Source organism: Coptis chinensis, unplaced genomic scaffold, assembly GCF_015680905.1.
Source record: "Coptis chinensis isolate HL-2020 unplaced genomic scaffold, ASM1568090v1 utg1343_pilon_pilon, whole genome shotgun sequence".
Classification (NCBI taxonomy): Eukaryota; Viridiplantae; Streptophyta; class Magnoliopsida; order Ranunculales; family Ranunculaceae; genus Coptis; species Coptis chinensis.
In genome coordinates, this window is record NW_028238100.1 from 42338 (window position 1) to 64327 (window position 21990).

The 21990-nt window shown below is 36.0% G+C and overlaps 4 protein-coding genes across 13 annotated transcripts; 1 reads left to right on the forward strand and 3 right to left on the reverse strand.

Annotated features, from left to right (window-relative positions):
- Positions 1–217: 217 nt before the first annotated feature.
- Positions 218–1576, forward strand: LOC147474092 (F-box/kelch-repeat protein At3g23880-like). The gene has a single exon (XM_086586637.1). The coding sequence runs from the start codon at positions 231–233 to the stop codon at positions 1446–1448; it is 1218 nt and encodes a 405-aa protein (XP_086442763.1). The 5' UTR covers positions 218–230; the 3' UTR covers positions 1449–1576.
- Positions 1577–1631: 55 nt separating this feature from the next.
- Positions 1632–11166, reverse strand: LOC147474093 (uncharacterized). Of its 9 annotated transcripts, none has more exons than XM_086586622.1 (12): positions 11014–11166; positions 10706–10885; positions 10430–10559; positions 10277–10353; positions 8839–10094; positions 8238–8275; positions 7601–7784; positions 6675–6747; positions 5123–5183; positions 4464–4575; positions 3684–3930; positions 1632–1896 (listed from the first exon to the last, which is right to left on the reverse strand). In XM_086586622.1, exons 5-8 carry the CDS (start codon positions 9433–9435, stop codon positions 6715–6717), a joined length of 852 nt encoding a protein of 283 aa, XP_086442748.1. In that variant the 5' UTR covers positions 9436–10094; positions 10277–10353; positions 10430–10559; positions 10706–10885; positions 11014–11166; the 3' UTR covers positions 1632–1896; positions 3684–3930; positions 4464–4575; positions 5123–5183; positions 6675–6714. The 9 variants fall into 9 exon arrangements, with proteins under 9 accessions (XP_086442748.1, XP_086442747.1, XP_086442754.1 ...); XM_086586621.1 differs by having other exon boundaries at positions 1632–1935; XM_086586628.1 differs by lacking the exon at positions 6675–6747.
- Positions 11167–12346: 1180 nt separating this feature from the next.
- On the reverse strand, positions 12347–16692 carry SEC22 (Synaptobrevin family protein). 2 transcript variants are annotated; one of them, XM_086586633.1, is made up of 6 exons: positions 16525–16692; positions 15953–16162; positions 15675–15835; positions 15392–15538; positions 13548–13624; positions 12347–12779 (listed from the first exon to the last, which is right to left on the reverse strand). In XM_086586633.1, exons 2-6 carry the CDS (start codon positions 16138–16140, stop codon positions 12696–12698), a joined length of 657 nt encoding a protein of 218 aa, XP_086442759.1. In that variant the 5' UTR covers positions 16141–16162; positions 16525–16692; the 3' UTR covers positions 12347–12695. The 2 variants fall into 2 exon arrangements, with proteins under 2 accessions (XP_086442759.1, XP_086442760.1); XM_086586634.1 differs by having other exon boundaries at positions 15953–16156; positions 16525–16665.
- Positions 16693–17301: 609 nt separating this feature from the next.
- Positions 17302–21463, reverse strand: LOC147474095 (uncharacterized). The gene is given in 12 exon segments (XM_086586643.1): positions 17302–17850; positions 18281–18342; positions 18443–18529; positions 18680–18748; positions 19362–19413; positions 19717–19799; positions 20113–20168; positions 20171–20188; positions 20380–20574; positions 20808–20865; positions 21037–21131; positions 21206–21463. Coding segments are annotated over 12 exon segments (1113 nt in total). The 5' UTR covers positions 21324–21463; the 3' UTR covers positions 17302–17630.
- Positions 21464–21990: the final 527 nt, after the last annotated feature.

Genomic DNA, 21990 nt, shown 5'->3' on the forward strand with positions numbered 1-21990 from the left:
AAACTATGGAAAATGAGACGCCCCTTATTAGTTAGCCTGGAAATCAAATCGGCATGAGTATTCAGATATTTCAACAGATATGAATTGCCATATTAGCATGGCATATAAGATTTTGCGGAAGGAAGTAAATCATTAATATTATTATAGCAAGTATCCTAACCAATGTAAAACTGTCTTTTATATTATATTGCTAGTTGCTATAGTTGTGGAAGTAAATCATTCAACTTGACATGGTTACCACAAGAGCACAAAGAAGAAGAAAAGAATTGGAGGACATGTACATCCCTGAAATCATCATATCTGACATTCTTTCCAGATTACCAGCCAAGTCTCTTTTACGATTTAAGTGTGTGTGCAAGTCTTGGTACAGTCTCCTTAACCATCCTGTTTTTATTAATTTGCATCTTAGTAGATCGATGCGTAGTAATACTAAAACTTGTCTGATTAATCGAGGTCATGATCTTCTTTCACTAGAGTTTGACGATGAATCTTCATCGCCATTTAAAAAACCTTGTGCGATTGATCTCCCATTCAAAACTTCCGATTCTGGTGTTGTTATTCTTGGTTCATGTAACGGTATACTTTTAATATCTATTCGAGGAGGCGGTAGATTCATCTATAACGAGGCCTTATACCTATGGAATCCATCAACTAAAGAGTACAAAAGGTTACCAGAAACCCTTAATAAATCTTTGAGGGCTGTCCACTCATGTCACATTGCTTACGGATTGGGCTATGATTCATCTTCTGATGATTATAAGGTGATAATGATCTTGTACTATGATTATTCTGGATATCCGGACGACAGTCGTCATTATGAATCCGATGTCCATGTCTATTCCATGCGAAAGAACTCATGTAAGAAGATTCAAGATGTCCCTTATTTGCTTGAATCTCCATGTCCACTCGGTGGCAGATTCACTGCTGGGATATATACAAATGGTGCAATCCACTGGTTAGGGACGGAACTTCCAAAAATAAAAGGGGCTCCTATAACGAACGATTATTATGACATTTGTTCTTTTGATGTTGCGAATGAGGAGTACAAAAAGGTACCACATCCTGACATTGACATGAAAAGTATTCCGTTGGAGTTGGGGTTATTTAAAGAAAGCCTCTTGATGTACACAAGGTGGAATAATGATAATGTGTTTATTATTATGAAGGAATACGGCGTGAAGGACTCATGGACACAAATATTTAGCATAAGAGTACCACCATCAGTACATCGTAAGTTCGTTACATTGTTTTGTGTTACCAGCAATGGGAAATTTCTACTGTCGTGGGATTGTCGAGGTTTAGCTCTGTATGACCCAAGAAATGGATCGAGTATTTACGTTAAGCGACGTGGTCTTCTGAAAAAATGGTTCTTTTTTCTCGTTAATACTTACGCTAGCAGCCTTGTGTCACTGAAAGCAAGTACTTGTTTGGGAGTAGGGACAATGTAACGGGTAAGATCAAATATTGGAGTACCAGGACACCAGGTGTAATCTCACATTCTTATCTAGTGGGAAAATTGTGTTTGCATACCCGCCAATTTGCCACTAAACAAACACACCTTTATGTACAAATAGCTTATGAAACAGTTTGTTATGAGGTACACTCTAGTATTTTCAAATGTGTGGACTATGTGAGAATTTGTAAACATTTTACTTGAATGAAGAATGCGATATTACTGAAGTTGATTAGTGATGAAAAAATACTCGTGACATTAGCAATACAAACATACATGTTTAAACAGTTGGCGACGTCCACAACATACTATATACTTAGAACCTTGTTCCTTTAAATTTGCCTGCAATTAGTTCATTTTATGTTGGTAGCTTAAAACAACAACGTCAGTAGTAGTCCTTCCATTGTTTTAACCTTGGTCCTTTCAAATCTGCCTGCAATTAGCTGCTGGAAGCAACAACTTCGTCAAGGTTCAACCAATGGCTGTAAAAGCAATATCAAAGTTGTATCAATTTAACAAGTAACAAAAAAAACGAAATAATAGGTTTCATATTTCAAACCAAAACATGAACCACTTGTCTGAAGCTCGAAACAACTTTAAAAGAGGAACTATCAAAATTACCACAGGATTCAAAAGATCCAAGCAACTGAAAAAATGAATGTCCATAGATGGAGCAAACAAACAAATTCAATTTCAAAATGTTGGTTTAAATTTGAGAAATCAATAAAACCAAGAGATGAACACATACACATAGATCAACCAACAAAGGTAGCCAAGGTGTGTTAAGAAGGGATTAACCATAAGATTCAGAGTACATGGAAGACAAAAATAAAAAATGTAGTAAATAATATTTATTTGGGGAGAGAATCTTAAAACTATTGCAACAATGGAAAGAGGGGAGAGTTGTCACCGAATTTTTTGGGAAAGTGGACATTTCAGAGTCATGGAGAAAAGTGGGTGTAATATGAAAGGGTTGCGGTTTTAAAATTGTCTCTGAACTCTGAATCCCACATATCATGCGGTTTTAATGCATACTAACCGTTCGTTCAAACCATTAGTTCAGCTTGAATAATGATGTGATGTCATCCTGCAATTGCGAACTTTGGAAGTGCAAAGGGTACCAAAAGATGCAATGTATAGGATACCAAGAGATAAACTCCCACAAACTAAACTAACAACCCCGGCCAAGAAGATAGTACTTCAGCTTGAACCATAATCCATTGACCATTGCAATGAAGTATAAAAAATTTGGTAGAGAATGGAAACAAAATTACACAAACCAAGATCCTTAAGGGAAAAATTGAATACAGAATGTTTAGAACTATATAGTTGTTTCAAATCAAAAGTATTTGTCGTTTTCCTTTAAAAACAAAATAAATATAATGGTCTAGCATGATATTTTATGCTGGATTCTCCACTCTACAGAATTGAAAGCTTAGCAAGAATATAAAGCAAACTATAAGTACACTTTTGTAGAAAATAGATTCTCTATTTAACATCTGAAAATTTTCAGAGATTGCAAGACTATTTAAAATGATGACTCAAAGCAACAACATAAGCATCTCCGCTTATTCTCAGCACCATTTAAGCAATAAATTAACCCTCTTTCTTATAGGTGCATGCTTAACCATCCCTAACTACAAACTCCATTCAAAGGTAAAAGATAAGGTGTAATCAGTACACTACACAAAACAAAATTAGCATATAACTTGATCCCTTGACCATAACGAATTCAAAATTTATAAAGCAGCATATTCAAAAAGGAGGGAAAATTAAGATAAAGGGAATCAAAGCCACGATTAAATAGCAAACTTTGGGAAAAATACGATTTTAGAATTAAGTTATGCAGGCATGCCACAATAATGAATATCAGTGATTGAAACAGTAACCTGTCGTAAAACTAAGATGATATGCACGCATGACTTCAAGCAACAAACTCAATCAAGAACTATCATACAGGTATATAAAAAAATGCAACACCAAACTTGAATAATTGTTTTACCACAATTTTCTCTGAATTCACTCAACTAAACTCATAAGAGCACACTAACGACTGAAGTGGGAACTGGTATAATGTCGTTTAAAGCTAAAACTTGAATATCACCTAATACCAAGTAACACATGGTAAGGAAAAATAATAATCGAAGTCCACACGTGAAATTAACGATGATCAATGAGATTCAAATAATAACACGACACATGTTAAGGAAGACATGGCAAGAGAAGGTACCTGGGGGGAACCAAGAAGAAAACACAGACAGAGAGTTATGTCTTGTTCCATTAAATCTAAATAGTTGGCGAGGCACACAACATACTCTCTTGTTCCATTAAATCTGCCTCCAATTAGTTTCTTTTATGTTGGTAGCTTGAAACAACAACATCAGTAGTAGTACTTTCATTATCTGAACTCTCGCCTCTTCCTTCCAAATCAGTCTTCAACTAGCCAGAAGCAACAACGCCATCAAGGTTCAATCAACCTGTATATATAATGGTGGCAAAAGGAAGATCAAAGGTGTATAAATTTACTAAGTAACAAAAACACATTTCAAAACTCCAAACCACGACATGAACTACTTGTCTCAAGCTCGAAACAACTAAAAAAGGGATGTCCATAAGGGGAACTATCAAAACTACAAAATAATGTCGTGTTAACACTTAAAAAACACCCAAAGAAAAAATTCTAAAGGTATGATATCATAAGGTCGGGGTCTCTAGTAAACAAAGAAGTAATATGAAAAAATCCAAGCAACTAAAAATGAATGTTCATAAATGGAGCAAATTACACAAACGAATATAATCGCAGGAAAATGAAGTAAGTTCAATGGCTGAAAATTGAGATAGTACAATGGATGAAAATTGACATATCCACAAAACCAAGAGATGAACACATAAACATAGATTAACCAACAAAGTAGGCAATAGTGTTGAAGTGATTAACCATATGTTCAATAGAGGAAATAGAGAGTCAGAGTGGAAGACCAAAATAAGAAGTCTAGTGAAGAATTCAAACCTGTTTAGGGAGCGAACATTAAAACCATTGCAGCAATGGAAAGAGAGGGGGAGAGTTGTCAGTTCGTCTTCTTTGGGAAAGTGGACAGGTCGTATCATGCAGTCAAGGCTTCCTATGTAATTGCAATTTCAATTGTACTTAATAAGAAAAAGATGGAACTACTTCCAGCAAAAAGAATGAAATACCTAAAAGAAATTAAAGTAATGAATAAGGTTTTAAATATATAATATATATACTTGTAACTGATCAGAATTTTCTAGAGGCACTTCCCTCAGCTAAGGCACTGGGAAGTTGCTTTAGTCCACATTATATAGGGTTGCACTCAGGATCATGGTTACAAACTCGTGATCACGGTCATCATCATAAGTATGAATATTTCAGAGCTTTAGATTGATAGAATAATGGAAATATATCCGAAGTGGACAACAGTTTGTGGAAATTTTTTTGACAGGGATCTGTATCTTGATTTCCATGATAGCAAGTCCATTCCCTTTAGACACTCTTAGATGATCTTCTGTCGGTGAAACCATGGAGTTGATCTCCTCAGCCTACTCAGCCCACCAAATCCGACTGAATTAAGTTACTCAACCTACCTGGAAAACTCACTAACTGAAATGCTGAGCAAGTAATCAATTTTGCTTATTGGGCCGGGAACCTACCCAGAAAAATCATAGACTACTGGACCCATCTTCGAATCCCCAAAGCTCAAGGAGCAAATCACTGAATCCCTCAATTATCACATGCAAGAGTCAATGAGCAGCTCGTAAGTTGACCAGTTTATCAACATCAAAAACAGTCAACTACCTCCCCTTCTCAATTAAACATATATTTGCATCATTACTGTACAAAGCTTTATAATCAAGTTAAAAATGGCAAAACAAAGCAGAAAAATACAGTTCCTAGCCTCCTAGTTAAGAATACCTACCCTCACGAAATACATACACCATAAACATGACGAAGAAATTAATTAAACATGGCTTGCACTTCTAAGAGTCACAACGTAAATTTAAAACATTAATCCCAAGAATAATAAGTTCTTTATTAGCCTAAGAGTCACAAAGTGAAAAATGGAACACCACCATTATTTTGGTTTTAATGTGTGTTTCAATACTCACTGTACACTTGTCTCCCCGCTAAGAAAATCTCAACCTAATCTGACTTTGCCTTAACAATCCGAATTCTAAACAAATTGCAATTTATAACTCACCATTTGCTATTTTTATACTATACTATCTATACTGGACATCTATATTCCAATATTTCTACTTCAACTGATTTCTAAAATCTCTGGAAACGAATACAGGATACCAAGTCTAGCACCATTAGTACACTAAGCCTATATGCCTATCAGTTTTCTAAACCCACGTACACCCCGGTAACTAAGAAACAATAACTCATTCTAATGACTACTACCCTACATAACACACCTATACAAAAACCCCGATAATTAGTTTTATTTAAAAATAGCAAAAAAAGTGAAAACCCCATCAAAGAGTAAAAATGCCTTGTGAATCTCAGCTAGGCTTGGAAACACCTATTCCTGCACTACTCGCCACCCAATATTCAGTTCATTTTGTTGTCCCTATTCAAGAGAAAAGTGCATGTATAATGCAACAATTTTTGTAGCTCAACCACAATTCAGAAAAGGGATTTTTTAATAAAGAAAAAGAAAAGAGGGCAAGCGCAGCATGCTGGATTAGTTGACTACCATGATATTTCCATTTGATCTTTGGAAATCACCATAAGAGCAATAATGTACTTGCTCTGCATAGGAAAATCACAAAAATATAGATAACTACTAACTATTACTGCCATGACAATCGTCTGAAAGAAAAAACACACTAAATCCACTATCTGTTCGCCTCTGTTTCATTCTCTATTTGGTTTCAACATTTCAACAAACACGCCATGTTCCTAGTTTATGATGGTCAAAGATCGTAATTGATATAATGCAATTGAAAAACTTTCCTCAAAATCAAAAGTTGAAATACGGTAGTAATAATATATAATTAAGAATCTCCAAGCCAGGGTATAGAACCCAACATCATGTCATAAGCCTAATCATTTAAGATGCAATAAAAGGAGGAAAGTATACTACTTAGCAATGGCACTGTCGAGTTGCAAAATATAGATTCACAAATTTTTGTAAATTATTTAAACGCATATAAACATAATGATAGAACTATAGAAGTAATAGCAATGTAAGCTCACATTGGGAAGTTTTTTCAGAGTCCTATTACAGACTTAAAAACTACTTCAACTGTTGAGTGCTCATCCAGTACCACTTGAGGGGGCGGGTGGGGGAGACCAAAACAAAAAAGAAAATAAGAAATTTCAAGTGGGATCCATCCATTTAAATAAGAAATGCGTAAGTCCGTTCATGATAAATTGTGAGTATAGTAACACATGACATATGACAAAGAAGAACCTTAGTATTATTACAACCTAATCTAAAAAATGCTCTCAAATAATCTCTAATCAATATTGGTGGAGAGTAACTAACCTTGTAACTTTATGGAGTTTGTTAACACAAAAGAACTATTAAATTATAGAGCAATTAAAACCCTTAATTCAGTATTGTGAATTTGGACAAATGAGCATAAAACTTTGTACACCGAACCTAGTCAGTTAAACGGAAAGTCTGCTTACTAATTTACAATTGCAGCAAAGTAAATTCACAGTTTCAGCAAAGGTAACAGTTGCTAGTAACCAAAACCAAAATTTGAGCTCTTCAATTGCACACACAAAAGAATATTATGAACAACCAATACAATGTTAGATGAACTGAACACGACCTCTCAAAAGCACCCCAAATTAAGACCCACAGATAAATCTATTCAAATTCCACAACAAAAATCTTTATAAAACTATCAAATGGAAATACACACTTCTCCTGTTTGTTTGTTTTTTTGTTTTTTTACATCTAAACTAAATATGCATGTTTGTGTCATATTGATGTTAGATAGACATGATATGTATTGTAAATAAACTTCACACGACAATGTGCAACGGTGTATAAAAGTTGAAAAATGATTTCTTTTTGAGTTAATAGAAAATGAAGTATTTTATAATTCTATCCAGCAATTATGCATGAAAATGTGAGGACCTAGGAAATGCTCCAGGGACTGAAACTAAACCTTAGAGACTAGCCGCATGGATCTCCTAGGAAAAGCTTCTCTGGCCAGGTCTTTTGCATTTCTTAAATCCTTTATGGCAGGATTATTTCCATCTTCGGTATGACTGTGTAGCCTCTTATTTTGAAGTCCTTCAGATTCGGAACTATGGGATCTCTTACAATTCTTTGGATCGAATTGAAAAAACCTGTAAACCACGGGAGACATGAATTACACTCAAACCCCTGAAATAAAAAGGCATAACAGCATTATACTGCTTAGTTGAGAACTATGAAGCATGGACACTTACACTGACACTGACACTGACACCGATGCGGATGCGGACATATCCTAGATAAGTAGGACGCGGACACGGCAAGGACACGGATATTAAATGATATTTTAATATATATTTTTGTTGATGTAATATTAGATTTTAAGTCATATCATATCAACTCAAGATTCATAAACATAGTAGACATAAAGACATCTCACATAACTATACAAGTCATGTCGGAGTCCAAACCGTGTCCAAACTACCCTAGCATGTGGAACACACACATGCCGCGTCGGACACGTGTCCAAGCCGCGTCTGTGTCCGACACGGACACAGTGGAATTTTAGGCGTGTCTGTGCTGTGGAGGTTGAGAACAGGACTTACTCCAAGATCTCAGTCTCATTTGTAAGGGCGCTCCTTTGCTGCATCCATAGAGAATGGTATGTCAGTTTCTACACTGATGGAACAGAAAATAGAAAAAAAGGGGCAAATTCTACTTAGATCCAGATTATTAACAATTCAAATGACCAGATGTTGGTTTCTAGAGACATAATCAAAATATAAAAGTAATGATGGTATCCGACAATATACAAGGGCCAAATATATATAGACATCTACGTCTTCGCCTCATTTTAAACAGAGCAGTAATGCATCTGCACAATGAAATAGTGGGTAATCATTTGTGAAGATGATCTTCGTACCATGGAGATAGTTGTTCATGGAGTTAATAGGGTTAACTTAACACCCCATCACCAATCACGCGGATGCCAGAATGGTCAAGTTAATGTGAATTGACTGTCATATGCACGAGGGGAGTTGTCAAATTTTACGTTCAATTCACGTTCATTTGACATTCTGTCATTTTGCATGGTAAATGTGAGGTTGGGGGTGTTAAGTCAATATAACCCAAATTAATATATTCAAAACATTTACTGATTTAACCAAGCTTGATATTAATAGACAGGCAAAGGAAGGAAGGGCATACTCGTTCTTCAGGACATTCAGAAAGAGAATCCAGGCCTCTGTTCAGATCAAGCTCAGAGTTTGCTGATACTCCAATTTCATATTGTAGGTCATGCATCTCATTATCTGGATCAGGTCCTCCGCCATTCCGCAACAGTGAATTTGACATGCATTCAGAGAGGCTTCCACCTTCTGATAATTGCCTCACAATCGAACGACCAGTTGTTGAGCAGCCAGAGAATGGCCTAATACCATTTGCACCCATACCACTAAGAGGTTTGATTGCCGCAAGAATCTCATTATTTAAAGTAAGTCTATTTATGTAGGAAACACTTGAAATTCCTACAGAGCCTGTCTCAGGATTTTCAGAACCACTTTTATCACTCCTCAGTTGGTGTTCCAATGAACCAAGGGACTTTAGCCCATCTGAATTTGACCCCATAACATGATCACCAGTTAGATTGACTGAGGAAGTAAGGGTAACCTCTAAACCTTGAGGAAATTTTTCAGAATTTTGTGGAGAAGATTTAGGATAAATATTCATCGCCTTCTGAACGTCAGATATAGGTTCGCTCAAGGATGTGCTCATTTGTGTGTCTACTGGAGTATTGACCTGCATTGCTGCGATATGCTTTAATGATCTATCAACAGCATCAGATTGATCCTGCACATCATTGCGCTCTCTCACAGTCGAACGTTTCGTAGAGACATGATCATCATTGTTTTTGAAATCTACAGCTGTATTCTCAAGCAATGAAGCTTTCTCATCTTTTTCAAGACCATCTTCTAAACTTTTAAGCTCATGATGAAGAGCCCATGGCTTGTTATTCAACGGTTCCGTACGGATGCAAACATCATTATTTAAGTTCCGTATCCAGTCTGATGGGCTTGAATTCAAATCAACAAAAAGGTTAATCCCCTCTTCTGACCTAACATAAAATTCAAAGTCGGGAAGTAATTTTTATCGGTCCCATTGGAAGAAATAAATCTGCCGTCAGTATGACTTTCAGGAAGTTTCATGCTTTTACACTGACTCTGTGGTAAGATGCCTGATCCACTATTTCTAGCATAACCCACCGTATTATGTTTGTACTCTCTTGTTTCAGGGGACTCTGAGGAGCCTTTGTTAACCAGTTTCGGAGCACTGTCACCACGTTGAGAACCAACTAGGGAACGGAGACTAGTCTCTTGTATATCAAACCTGGAGCATCCATAGACTTCTGCCGTACCATTCATAGAGGGATCCCTATGCACCACATTCATCATAGATACCGGTATCTGCAAGGAAAAATAAATAAATATTGTCCAAATAACTGACCAAAAATCAGCTGAAGTAATTCTGTCATAATGCACAAATAAGAATAATTGAAACACCAATCCACCATGACCACTACAAATACTCTAGAAGGATGCATCAGTATTACTGTTTACATATATTTGATCATACATTCATAACTCACCGCTTTAGAAGAAATAGCAGGGGGCTGACTATCAATTCCAACAGCTCTAGCTCTGATTTCATGCACACCTACAAAGTCTACACGGAAAATATGAGACCACTGCATTGAATAATAACACCATTCACTGACAAGAAAATAAGCTAATGGTCATACCTTTATTTTGTTCTCCCACAGGATTCGAATGTGAATCATGTTTCGAATATAATACAGGTCTTGTAAAGGGCCAATCGTTCATGAGACTACTCGACCTCTCCATTGATGATCTTGAGCTCACATTATTCCTCTGTACAATTTCAAGAAACATACTTTAGACAATTACCAGCTCAAATAACTTCATTAAAAAGAAACAGAAAGCCTCCACTGAAACATTGTTATACAATTACTCATAACTCAGGCTATTCTAACTCATTGAAAGCTCTTTTAACCCACCTGGTAACATGAGGCCAGCAACTTGGCCAAATGAGGCTTTGTCTTATTTAAAGGAAGACCATTTTTCCTGCACAAGTCTTGAAGCTCCTTGCGTGAAAGGCTATTGAAGTATTCTTCATCCCCGTAACCCATCCAAGCAACCTCATTTATTTTACAATTCATTCATTTAACGTCCAAAACCTGCTCACACAATCACAAATGAGGCAGAAACAAAATAAAAACTAAAATCTACCTATCCAAAAAAAAAAAAAAAATTGATCAATTAATTAGAAGTATGTATTAAGTAAGGAGTTGAATCTATAAGTTACCTCAGATAAAAAAAAAGTAAAGGTTCCAACAAGTGAAGATAGGGAATGAAGAATTAGAATGAATGAAAAAGAGTATGGGTTTTTTTTTTTATCCACGAAACACGGAAGAGAGAGAGAGAAAAAAAAAGGACACAACTTGTCTATTTTTTCTGTATTTAGTCTTAATAATTTGATTAGAATCACTGATTTTGAGTATATTTTTTACAGCAAAATGTCCGCCACGTGTGCAACAAGACAAAACAATTAATATTTTGAATTTTTATTCTTTCCATTTATATTAGCTCAGTTTGTTGACATGTGTCTTTTCTGATTGCTTCCTAATATAAACGGCCGTGTCCAAGTTGGTACGAGGTAAACACTAAAATTATCATCGAGGATTCAACTTCTCAAATTTTTTTATTTTTTTATAATGACCAATTTTAGTAGTCTAATTAAATTCAAGTTGAGACGATCATTTATAAATATATTTAGGTGAGATACTATTCTAGCATCAAATACCAAATTTTCATATTTGGTGTTTTTTCATCTTCGAGACACATGTTGATAAAAACACCAAATCGGCCAAAATTTAGTTTCAGCTTTAGTGCTGTATCAAATTTCTCTCGCGGTACCGCATGGGCTTAGGGCTAAAGTGTGAACTTCAATCACGCGGCGCGAGAGATTTAGAAAGATAAAAATAAAAAAGTTAATGTGGGAGAAAGATTTGGAAATAGAGAAAAAAAAACAGTGGGACATATCCTGCGGTTTCTGAAAAACCGTGTGGGTTTGGGCTTGGGCTTTTAAGATGGACTTCATTGGCCGCATAGGCTATATAGTGCGGTTTATCTAAAACTGCATCATTTGATACCGAATATTTGATATTTCTCCTGAAGTTGGTTGGTTTTTCTAGAGTTGCATGGTTACACTCTTCATTCTTCAAAAAGCGCTGCTCTTTCCAATTCATCAGAGGAACTCTGGTCTCACCCCAAGCCGGACGTGTTTCACAAACGAGTTTTGAATTAGACTCCACCTTCGAGTGATTTTAAAACAGTACTTTCCTTGATCATGCAAAATTGGTAGAACCAAGTTGTAAAATGATTAGTAGATCCATGTTCCCTGTAACATAGGTTGTTTTACTTAATATTAGTGGAGCCAGTGACATCTTCAACACACAGTACAGAGGATTGGATACAAAAGCTCCAATGATGTGCACTGTGAAAATACATGATACAAGTGCATACCATGCATTCTCCGCATTTATCAGCTCAAATCCCCTGTGCTCCAAATGTAATCCAAGTACTCAGGAGAACAAAAAATGGAGAATTAAAGGACATGAAAAAGCTGATGCATAAGATAGTAGGAGGTAATTAAATTGATGTCATCAAGACAAGTTTCGAATTATACTACATTCATTCAAACAATTCCCCCAGCTCAGAATCTCAGTGTGCTGCTGAGTGCTGACTTTTCTGGATTAGTCTGTAAACAAATTCTTTACTGATCAAATACCTGGTGTAAACCATCAGCCTTGTTTATAATAATTCTCTTTTTGGTTACATATGAGCAAAAGTTTACGTCACCAGTGTACGGGATCAAGTGTCCCATATGGATGATATTCCACATTGATGCTTTCCCAACAGAAAAATCGGAGACCCTTGCAACCCCCATCAGTGACAAAAAACCGCAATTGGAATAGAATACTTGAATCACCATATCTTCTTTCTAATCCAGAATAAGATGATGACAACTCCAAACACAATAGCAACGGGGGCCCATTTCCGGATCAAAGCCTGCATCAGAGAGTCACGCAAACCAGATGATCATCGTGTACTAAAACCACATGTCAGGTATATCCAGATTATAACTTGCAGAATGTTGTCTAAATAGAGATCAACAAAAAAGGAAAAAAAGTAAGAAAGAATAAAATAAAGGGACTCGCTCTTAAAGTTTTAAATGATTTTCTTAGCTTCAAAGGACTTAACAGGGGTTTCAAACAATTCCCCCAGCTCAGAATCTCAGTATGCTGCTGAGTGCTGACTTTTGTGGATTAGTCTGTAAACAAATTCTTTATTTTTTGTTTTTTATCGAAAAAAAAACAAAAAAACAGGGGTTTGACAGGTAAACCGCAACTTTCTGCTTTACAAGTAGAGGAATAATGGAGCTTCATTCCATAAACTTATATTTGGTACCTTGTGTAAATTTATTAAATAAATAAAAAAGACAAAAGGGGTCTAGAGGGATTCACATGAGACTAGTTCAGCAAAATGTTACAAATATGTTATCATGTGAAAATCAATGGAAACTAGTGACTAGTTCAGTTCAGGAAAGGCTTACACTTCTAACAGGAAGATCTCACCATCAAACAAATTTATTTTACTGAAGAAATTGAAAAGAAGTCCACAATTTTTTTCTTGTTCAAAACATACTATTTTGGGGAAGTCACAGAACAGAGGTGAAAAAGTAAATATGTCCCTCCACATACATATGAAACCAACCAACAAATAGTTACTCTAACAAAAAATTAAAGCAGTAACATCATATATTATCAATAAGCTGACCTGTCTATTCAGATCTCTCGCCTTATCAGCATAGATACGAGATTCAGATGTTAACCTGCTTGACATTTGACTGACCTCTACAAAATTCAAAACCAAAGGAATTATTATCACTATTCTAGGATTATTTATAAGATATAAATACTCGAATAAACTATAATCTCCAAAGCTACGAGGAAAAATTAGCCAAAAACAAATATCAAAATGATGCATAGCTGCCCATGAACAGAAAGAATTCAAACCCAAGAAGAAAGTCTAATGAAGAAAGATACACAATTTCTTACAAGTGAGTTGACTAGGGGACAAAATTACAAAATGTAACAAAGCTAGAAAAGATTGAACAGTTGTAAACTTTAAAAAAAAGGGACAAACAAACAAATGAGAGTCCAAAACCTCCAACCTCACCAATCCTAATGTCTTCTGGTGAAGCTTAGCTATGAGCCCAAGAATAGGTCTCTCAAACGTCAAACTTGTCCTTGTATTCCTTTTTTTCTCTTTCTACCGATAAAATGTATATTCATTACCAACAAAAGGAGTATTACAAATAGTAGATAGACTTTCTTTAGCAACATGTTAAGAGTCGAGCCTACCTAACCCAACACACAGCCAAAGAAAACTTACATGACCAAAGTAATGACTCAATTAACTCAACTAAGCATGTCAATGAATCGTTCCACTGAGAATTTTTGGTTTGTATAATCTATAATCTCCAAAGCTACGTGGGAAACTTAGCCAAAAACATATACCAAAATACAAAAAAAAAAAAAAAAAAACATAGCTGCCCATGAAGTGAAGAGAAAGAATTCAATCTTTAGAAGAAAGTTCATAATGAGGAAAGATACACAATTTCTTAAAAGTGATTTGACTAGGGGACAAAATTTACAAAATGCAACTAAGCTAGAGAAAATTGAGCAGTTGGATACTACATTATAAAGGACTTCTCTATCAGGGGAAGGGGGAAAAGAGGAAAGACAAACAAATGAGAGTCCAAAACCTGCAACCTCCGACTATACAGGTATCTCACCAATCCTAATGGCTTCCTGTGAAGCTTAGCTAAGAGCCCACAAATAGGTCTTTCATACTTGTCCTTGTATTCCCTTTTTTTCTTTTATTTCTACTGTTAAGATGTATATTCATTACCAACAAAAGGAGGGTTGCAAACATTAGATAGACTTTCCTAAGCAAGGCGTTAAGAGTCGAGACCACCGAGCCAACACACAATCAAAAACAACTTACAAAACCAAAGATTCTCAGGAACATTTCATTGTCACGCTTAGTTGAATTAATTGAGTCGTTGAAAACTTATTTAAAATGCACCCATGGTAGGCCTAGATCCGTATGTACAACCCTAAGACCTAGTGTCGTTGTCCTTGCCCATCAAGTATTCAAACCCAGTGCTCATTTCCAAATATGTTCTATTTTTCCGTGCTCACTTTAAGCTAAGGGTTGAACTATTTGTGAGTTTTGGAACAAAGTAATAATAGGCATTTTACGTGTTTGCCACACTAATATAATGCCATTGCCAAGTACAAAACGTAAAGATTGAATAAAACATATTGGCTCGAGCCAAAATGCCTTAAAATGCCTCAGTTACCAAGCAAGTTCCTGACAACTAGTGCTTTCTTAAGGTATAACATGGATGCCAGTCATGCTGTCATGGCCAGACACTCAACTACGATAGATGCACTTTGAACACATAATATGGAAACACCACATATAGATGTCATAGACGCTTAGTAATCCACATCCACAATTCGACAATCTCCAAAATGGATTATACTTTTCTTCAAAATCAAAGCTAATTACATTACATGAAATATAACTGACTAAGATCAGTTTAAACTTACGATCCAATTTTTCACCAACACCAAGAACTTCTTGCACATTGCGCGTCATTATTTGATGCACCTCATAAAGTTCATCATTCAGCTTCGCAAGGTTCCGCTGTGTACGGGTATCCAAATACAGTTTCTTGGTCTTCTGTATGAATGTATCTTTTGCAAATAATAGAAAAAACAAATGTCAAAGCTGGGATATGCAGAAGAAAACACACAAATGGAATAATCCAATAATGATGGAAAATAAAGTAAAGATAAAAGAACAAACTAAAAGTAGCATCAGAAAGCATACCAAATTTAATAAAAGCATAGGGCCTGGCAGCAGTTTCAATTTGACCCCCAGTAACTCTTTCAAACTCATTTTTTAAGTCCTCTAGATATTGAAAAGCAAGCTTCTTCGGATAAGAACGATCACACATTGTTAGATAACAGACATGACCTTCGATGATGTAGCTGTGCAATTTAAGTCAAGGCAACAATTAAGCTTTTCAATATCATATGTAAAAGCGGGATTAGGAAAATGATTATAAATTTATAGGGATAATCAGAAAAAAAATATCAAAAGGATACTGAAACACATAAGGACCAGTTTCAATTGACATTCTTGAAGGGTGATTCTGGCCTTTTGACAGGTTTTTGAACAATGCCTTGGCTTGCTGCTTGTAGAAGTCGGCATCTTTCTGATCACGTCCATCCTCTAAGCCTTCTGCTAATGGGAGGCCATCTGTCACACGGGCAATCATTGTCAACTTCACCATCTTCAAATCTTAGCTTCTGAAGCTACCAAATTAGAAAATATGATCAGCAGTTAGAACCTGTACACATAATTTAACCATACATATTGATAATGTAAATCTAATTGTGGTCGAATTATATAGCATATGAGCTACTCCTAAAACAACACAATAAAATAATTTTCATTCTGAGAACTAAATCCTACAACCACATTGCACATCTCAATTCTTTAATTGCAGGGCTATAACCATGATTTTAATACAAATAAAAGCAGCAAAATTATAAATGGCAAATACATGTTTCATAGTTTTGATCTGTTAACCGAAACCAGCAATCAAAATAATCAATATATAAATAAAAACGGAATTGGGTGTCGTAATCGTAAGTAAGTATAAAGAAATGTATACCTTGATTAGATCTTATCTGTTCTAGATGGATGGATTTTCTAGGGTTTTGAGGACAGAGATGAATGGAGAGAGGGGAGGAAAAAAAAACGTTAAATGAATTAAATTTTGTTTGTGGAAAATTCAATTCGATTTATTTCCTCCAAGATTTACTTATATATATATATATATTAACGGTGGACTATTTATGTTCTTGGGCCTTAGAGTCCATGCAGGCCTTATTTGATTTCTGGCCCATGATAGCTGACTGAACTATATTAGTATACTGCTATGTAGGGGGGGCGTGAGCAGAGAGTGGAGAGTGGAGAGTTGAAAGGGAGAGGGACGAAGAATAAAACTTCGTGTAAAAATGACCAAATGACTTTTTGTCCAAATAGCCCCCGCCCGTAAAATGACTCCTCCCTCTCCTCCACTCACTTGACTCGCCTCGAGTAAACTCGCTTAGTTTAACTATACTAGCGGGGGCGGGGAGGAGGGAGAGAGAGGAGGGGGAGAGGCATAGCAGGAGGGCATGAAAGGAGAGAAAAAAAAGAGAGAGAGAGGAGAGGGGAGAGGAACCAAGAGTTTTGTCTCGCGAGAGAGAGATTGAGGGAGGGGGATGAATAGGAAAATACGGAGCGTAAAACTTCGGCTTGTTTAGCTCGAAAACCAACCTTATGAAGAGGGTGACTTTTCATCACCTTTGCCCCCTCGCCCCTAAGATCGGTTCGCTCCGCTCACTTGATGAAGAATTGTAAATTGTAACCATTGAGGACCAATAACATCAACAACAAAAAGCCATTTGTTTTGACGTTGAGGAACTAAATGACATTTTATTTCCAATAGTGACGTAAATGTGGAAAATAGTGCCAACTGAAGAAAGATATCAATGGCTTCATGTGCAATACAGCCGTAAATGAATATTACACTTATTTCCGGTCACTTGAATCATGTTAATGAGCGATATTATACATTGCTGATTGCTTCAGGTGATTCTTAAAAGATGAAGCCAACCTGCATTCTTCCTCCTTGCACATACATCACATATTGTCATTTCCAACATGTAATAAGGTTCCTTCCAACATGTTAAGAAGAACGTCTCCTTTTTCTTCTTTTCTTTTCAATCCAGATTACCGCCCTTGTGCATCATCCTTTATGTTCTTCTTACAGACAATGCCAGTTGTTTCTGCTTGGTCTGTGCAAGTACAGGACCCGTATTTACCATCTCCTCTTTTGCAACTCTCAACTGTACATTCTTTATATTGATCTTTGACACCAAGCTCCTCATCTCTTTCCTTGCTTTGCTCACCAACTTCGGTTCTCATTTCACTTTCATCTTCCTTGGAACCCCTAAGAGAGAGAGAGAAAAAACATTTACAAAGGTAAATTAGTTTCCTCTCACATACACAGACATAGGTAAACTACTTTCCTATTACTAGACGCTGATGGCTGAAGCTCAGATGTGTGGATCACTGGAACTCTAGCTCTTGACAAGAACACAATTCTCTGATGCTTAAAAAAAGATAATGTCCTTTGTCACGTATATTTCATCGCTTACAAAACTATTTTAACAGAAAACCTGAAAGTGGACCTAATGCCAAAACCAAGCTATTTTCAATGGGCAGTAAATAAGATGAAATCCATCAAATATGTGAATACCGATTCTTCAAAATATAGTTTTGACAGGCCAAGTAGGATTCCTGAGCAAAACATTCACCGACTTGCGATGTGCAAAATATACAAGGGAAAAGGATAGAATATGTTTGGCAAAAAGGCATACCCAGAGTAAATAACCAGCCCAAGTGCAACAGCAGCAAAGGCTACGAAATACATCCAGTCCACCTGAAGAGAAAATACATTGAATACATAAAGAAAGTCTCACGATCTGATCGCAAAAGCAAAACAAACAACAGGAGTGGTACGATAAGAATAAGAGACATACCTTCTCATGATATGCAAAGATGCGAATGAGGACAGCCCACATGTCTGAGGTCAGCAGAGACAGGTTTAACATAGTAGACCCACTACGCTGCATGGAAGAATAAATGGCTTCAGAAAAAAATTACCCTAATAGGGGAAAAGGCTGACTTTTCATCATTGCCTAATGGAATACTCCACTGTCTGAGTGCAAATTAAGTACCAAATCATTTATCAAATAAGCATGACGTCAAACACATACCTTAAGCAAGATAGGAACTGTTGAGTAAAACACAAACATTGCTGCTGCAAATCCAGTAAAGGGAAGCACCTGGTGTCAAATTTCAAAGAAAACGCACTTAAATAGGTGTTTAAGTACACATTGCATTTCAATACAAACTGTGAAAAGTATCTAATTAATCCTAACATAACCACTAAAAAGTACAACATATATACAGGTACGATATGGTTTCCAAGGTAAGATTGGACCCAATGAGAAAAAGAATTATGATTGATGCATATCTTAGTGAAGGAAGCGCATAGCTCCAAGTTTAAAGATCAATGACTTGTGATAGATTCTAATGCAGAATAGTCAGAGCATCTATTAAGTAAGTACACAATTGAGAAACTAACCCAGTGATGCATATTATCACATCTCACCCATGGTACATGGCTATCATCCAACTTTTGGAACTTGTGTGCAGTTTTACAGTCAAATGAAAAAGCACTTTCTGGTTTTAATTGATTGTCAACTATGTATGCCAGGACATAACTACATATCTCATTTTGTCTCTCGAGACTTCAAATTTTATTACTTATATACGATTCAAAGTTTCCAAAATGTAATGGAAATTTCCAATATGAACAGCGGCAATAAAACTATAACAACAAAGCAAAACTTAACCAGTGGTATAGAGTAAGTTGAGATTAAGAAAAGAACTTACTGCACCAGCTGACCAGTGAATAGAATGTAGTTCTTGACGCTCAAGTATGCTTCTAAAGGCATTGTCAAGGGAACACAACAAGTAAACATTTCAGATCTGGTAGAAAGTTAGAAAGCTATATGCCTATATACATAGTTTTGTTGCTGATGGCATCAAAGACAATGATGATCAGATGTCACAAATTTGTCAAAGCATATAATGAATATAAGAATATCCAAAAGTCAAGGCATGTCAGATAATCAAAGAGAATAACAAAACAAGGAACGAAATGATATATCTGTTGTTATATTCTTACACAAAATCTTATAATGAGAGCGTGAATGCTATCAACAATTCCGTATGATGTCAAGGATACATTTGGATTGCACTGACAATAGCCCCAAATAAACCCAACATAGCCATGAGTTCAACTCTGTCAGCCTTTTTTACGAAGAATTCCTGCATAAAAACGAAGAACAATGGATTTGTTAGAGCATCTATAATGGTGATAACAAACCTAGCATCAACACCAAATCATCTAAAATTTGGTGATACCCCATCTTCAGTCCTTCACCAACCCAAGGTTGAGGAATTATCAAATGTACGAACCGGTAAACTAAGTGCCGCACAGCACATAGTAGACCATGTGGACATTTTCAACAAGCCCAAGCAGATCTGCTAAGGAAACTAAGGATAGAAGCCATATTGATCTGCTATTCGACAACGATTGAATGTCTAACCATGAAACCCATTGTAAGATAGTACAACATACCTCACTAACATTACTGACTGCATAAAGCATGGATCCCGCAATTACAAGCAGATCCCTTTGACAGGGTTGCTCCCTCCTATTAGTCATTAATAAATAAGTCTCATTGAAATCGTGTAAGTCTGAATTAGCTTAAGACATGTAATATGCAAGTATTCAATAACATAATCAAATAATCGGCCAAGTTTACGTCGGACAATGTTCCATTGCAGGAGCAAAATAACAAAGTAATTAAGAAAAACAGTGTGAATAACAACACATGTGGTTTACCCGCTCGGTCACTTGCATGGACATCTGAAAAGACAACCATAACAAGCCCTACTACACAAATTGCAACACCAGCAAACTTTCGGTATCGGTACTTGGTCTTCAAAAACAACCAAGTAAGAAATATGACACTTGGGATTGTCCAGCAATCCAGAAGCATGACACTTGTTAAAGATGTGTACTGATAGGCCTTCACAACTACAAGAGTAAAAAGGATAATCAATTGCAATAACAATGAACTGACGGAGCAGAGAAGAATAACTTGAAAAGTATTAAATATCAAGCTCACTATCATGCATATTCATTATCCTATGATGAATCGAGCTCAATATATCCACGATCCCCATCAGCTCAATATATTAGTAGCATCATTACTTGAAGTCACTCTAAAGGATGCTAAAACCAGTACAAAAATGATATTCCACACTCACCAAGAAAATTGGCCTCTACATCAACCACTCCAAGCATTATATAGTAATACCATTTCGCCTGTGTCAAGACTCAAATCAATCATACAAATGTAAACTCAAAACAACTAACGATAAACTAAAATTTAACCATGCTGTGATTATCAAGTAAGTCGAATTGCACCACAGTAGTACAGTGACAAACTACTTCCATACTTAACATATATACAATAAATATAAAAAATAAACAAACCTTGAGTTTCTGCTTCCGGTATAACAAAATGCTTCCATAAACAAGTGCCAAGAGCACATAATTGGAGAAAGATTGAGACGTCGGTGCATTAATCCCTAGATACAATAACTATTTTCAGTACTGAACAAAAACAATCATAAGATAAATCAAAAAATCCAAAAAGGAATACCTTTTCTAGCAAGTTCAGATGATGAAAAGCCAGTGGAAGTGATCAAAAGTGATAGAAATTGGCCTATCCCAATACCTATCAATGTTTTCTTCGTGCAAAAACTCTTCCAATTCACCATCTCCACTACTACCAAAAATTTCTGCAAAGTGTTTGTTTTGGTTGGCAGAAGTTCCCAAATTCCCGCCCAGTCTTACAATGTGGTAACCTGGTCCCACAAAATTTTATTTTTATTTTAATAATCTACGGTTGTGAAGGCGGGGCATCTTGCCAGAATGTTTTGTGGCCGTTCATTTGATGCTCTAAAAGTCTTGCTGCCGAAATAATGGAAAGTGGTATACGAATATATAATGGATAAATGTTACACTGTATTCGTTTTGGTGTTATCAATAAATTTGATATCTTTACGACTCCATTATAATGGAAGGATTTGGTTTTAGCTTTCAGACTATATATATGTTTTATGTTCACATTACAAAATGCATACGAAAGAGTTATCTTATTGCCATGTTAGGTATTTAGGTGAGATATTATCCTAACATCAAACATTAAATTTATAATAATTTGGTGTTTTTTATTTTTAGGAGAGACATATGTTAATGAAAACACCAAACCAAACAGACCAAAATTTGGTTCTAGTTTTGGTGTTGTATCAAATCTCTCTTGTAGTTGGTTCTTTGGTGCTGTATCAAATATCTCTTGCGGATTATTGGGAAAGAAAATAAATAAGAAAGTTGATGTGCGATACATCGTGCAGTTTCTAAAACCGCGTAGGCTTGGGCTTTTAA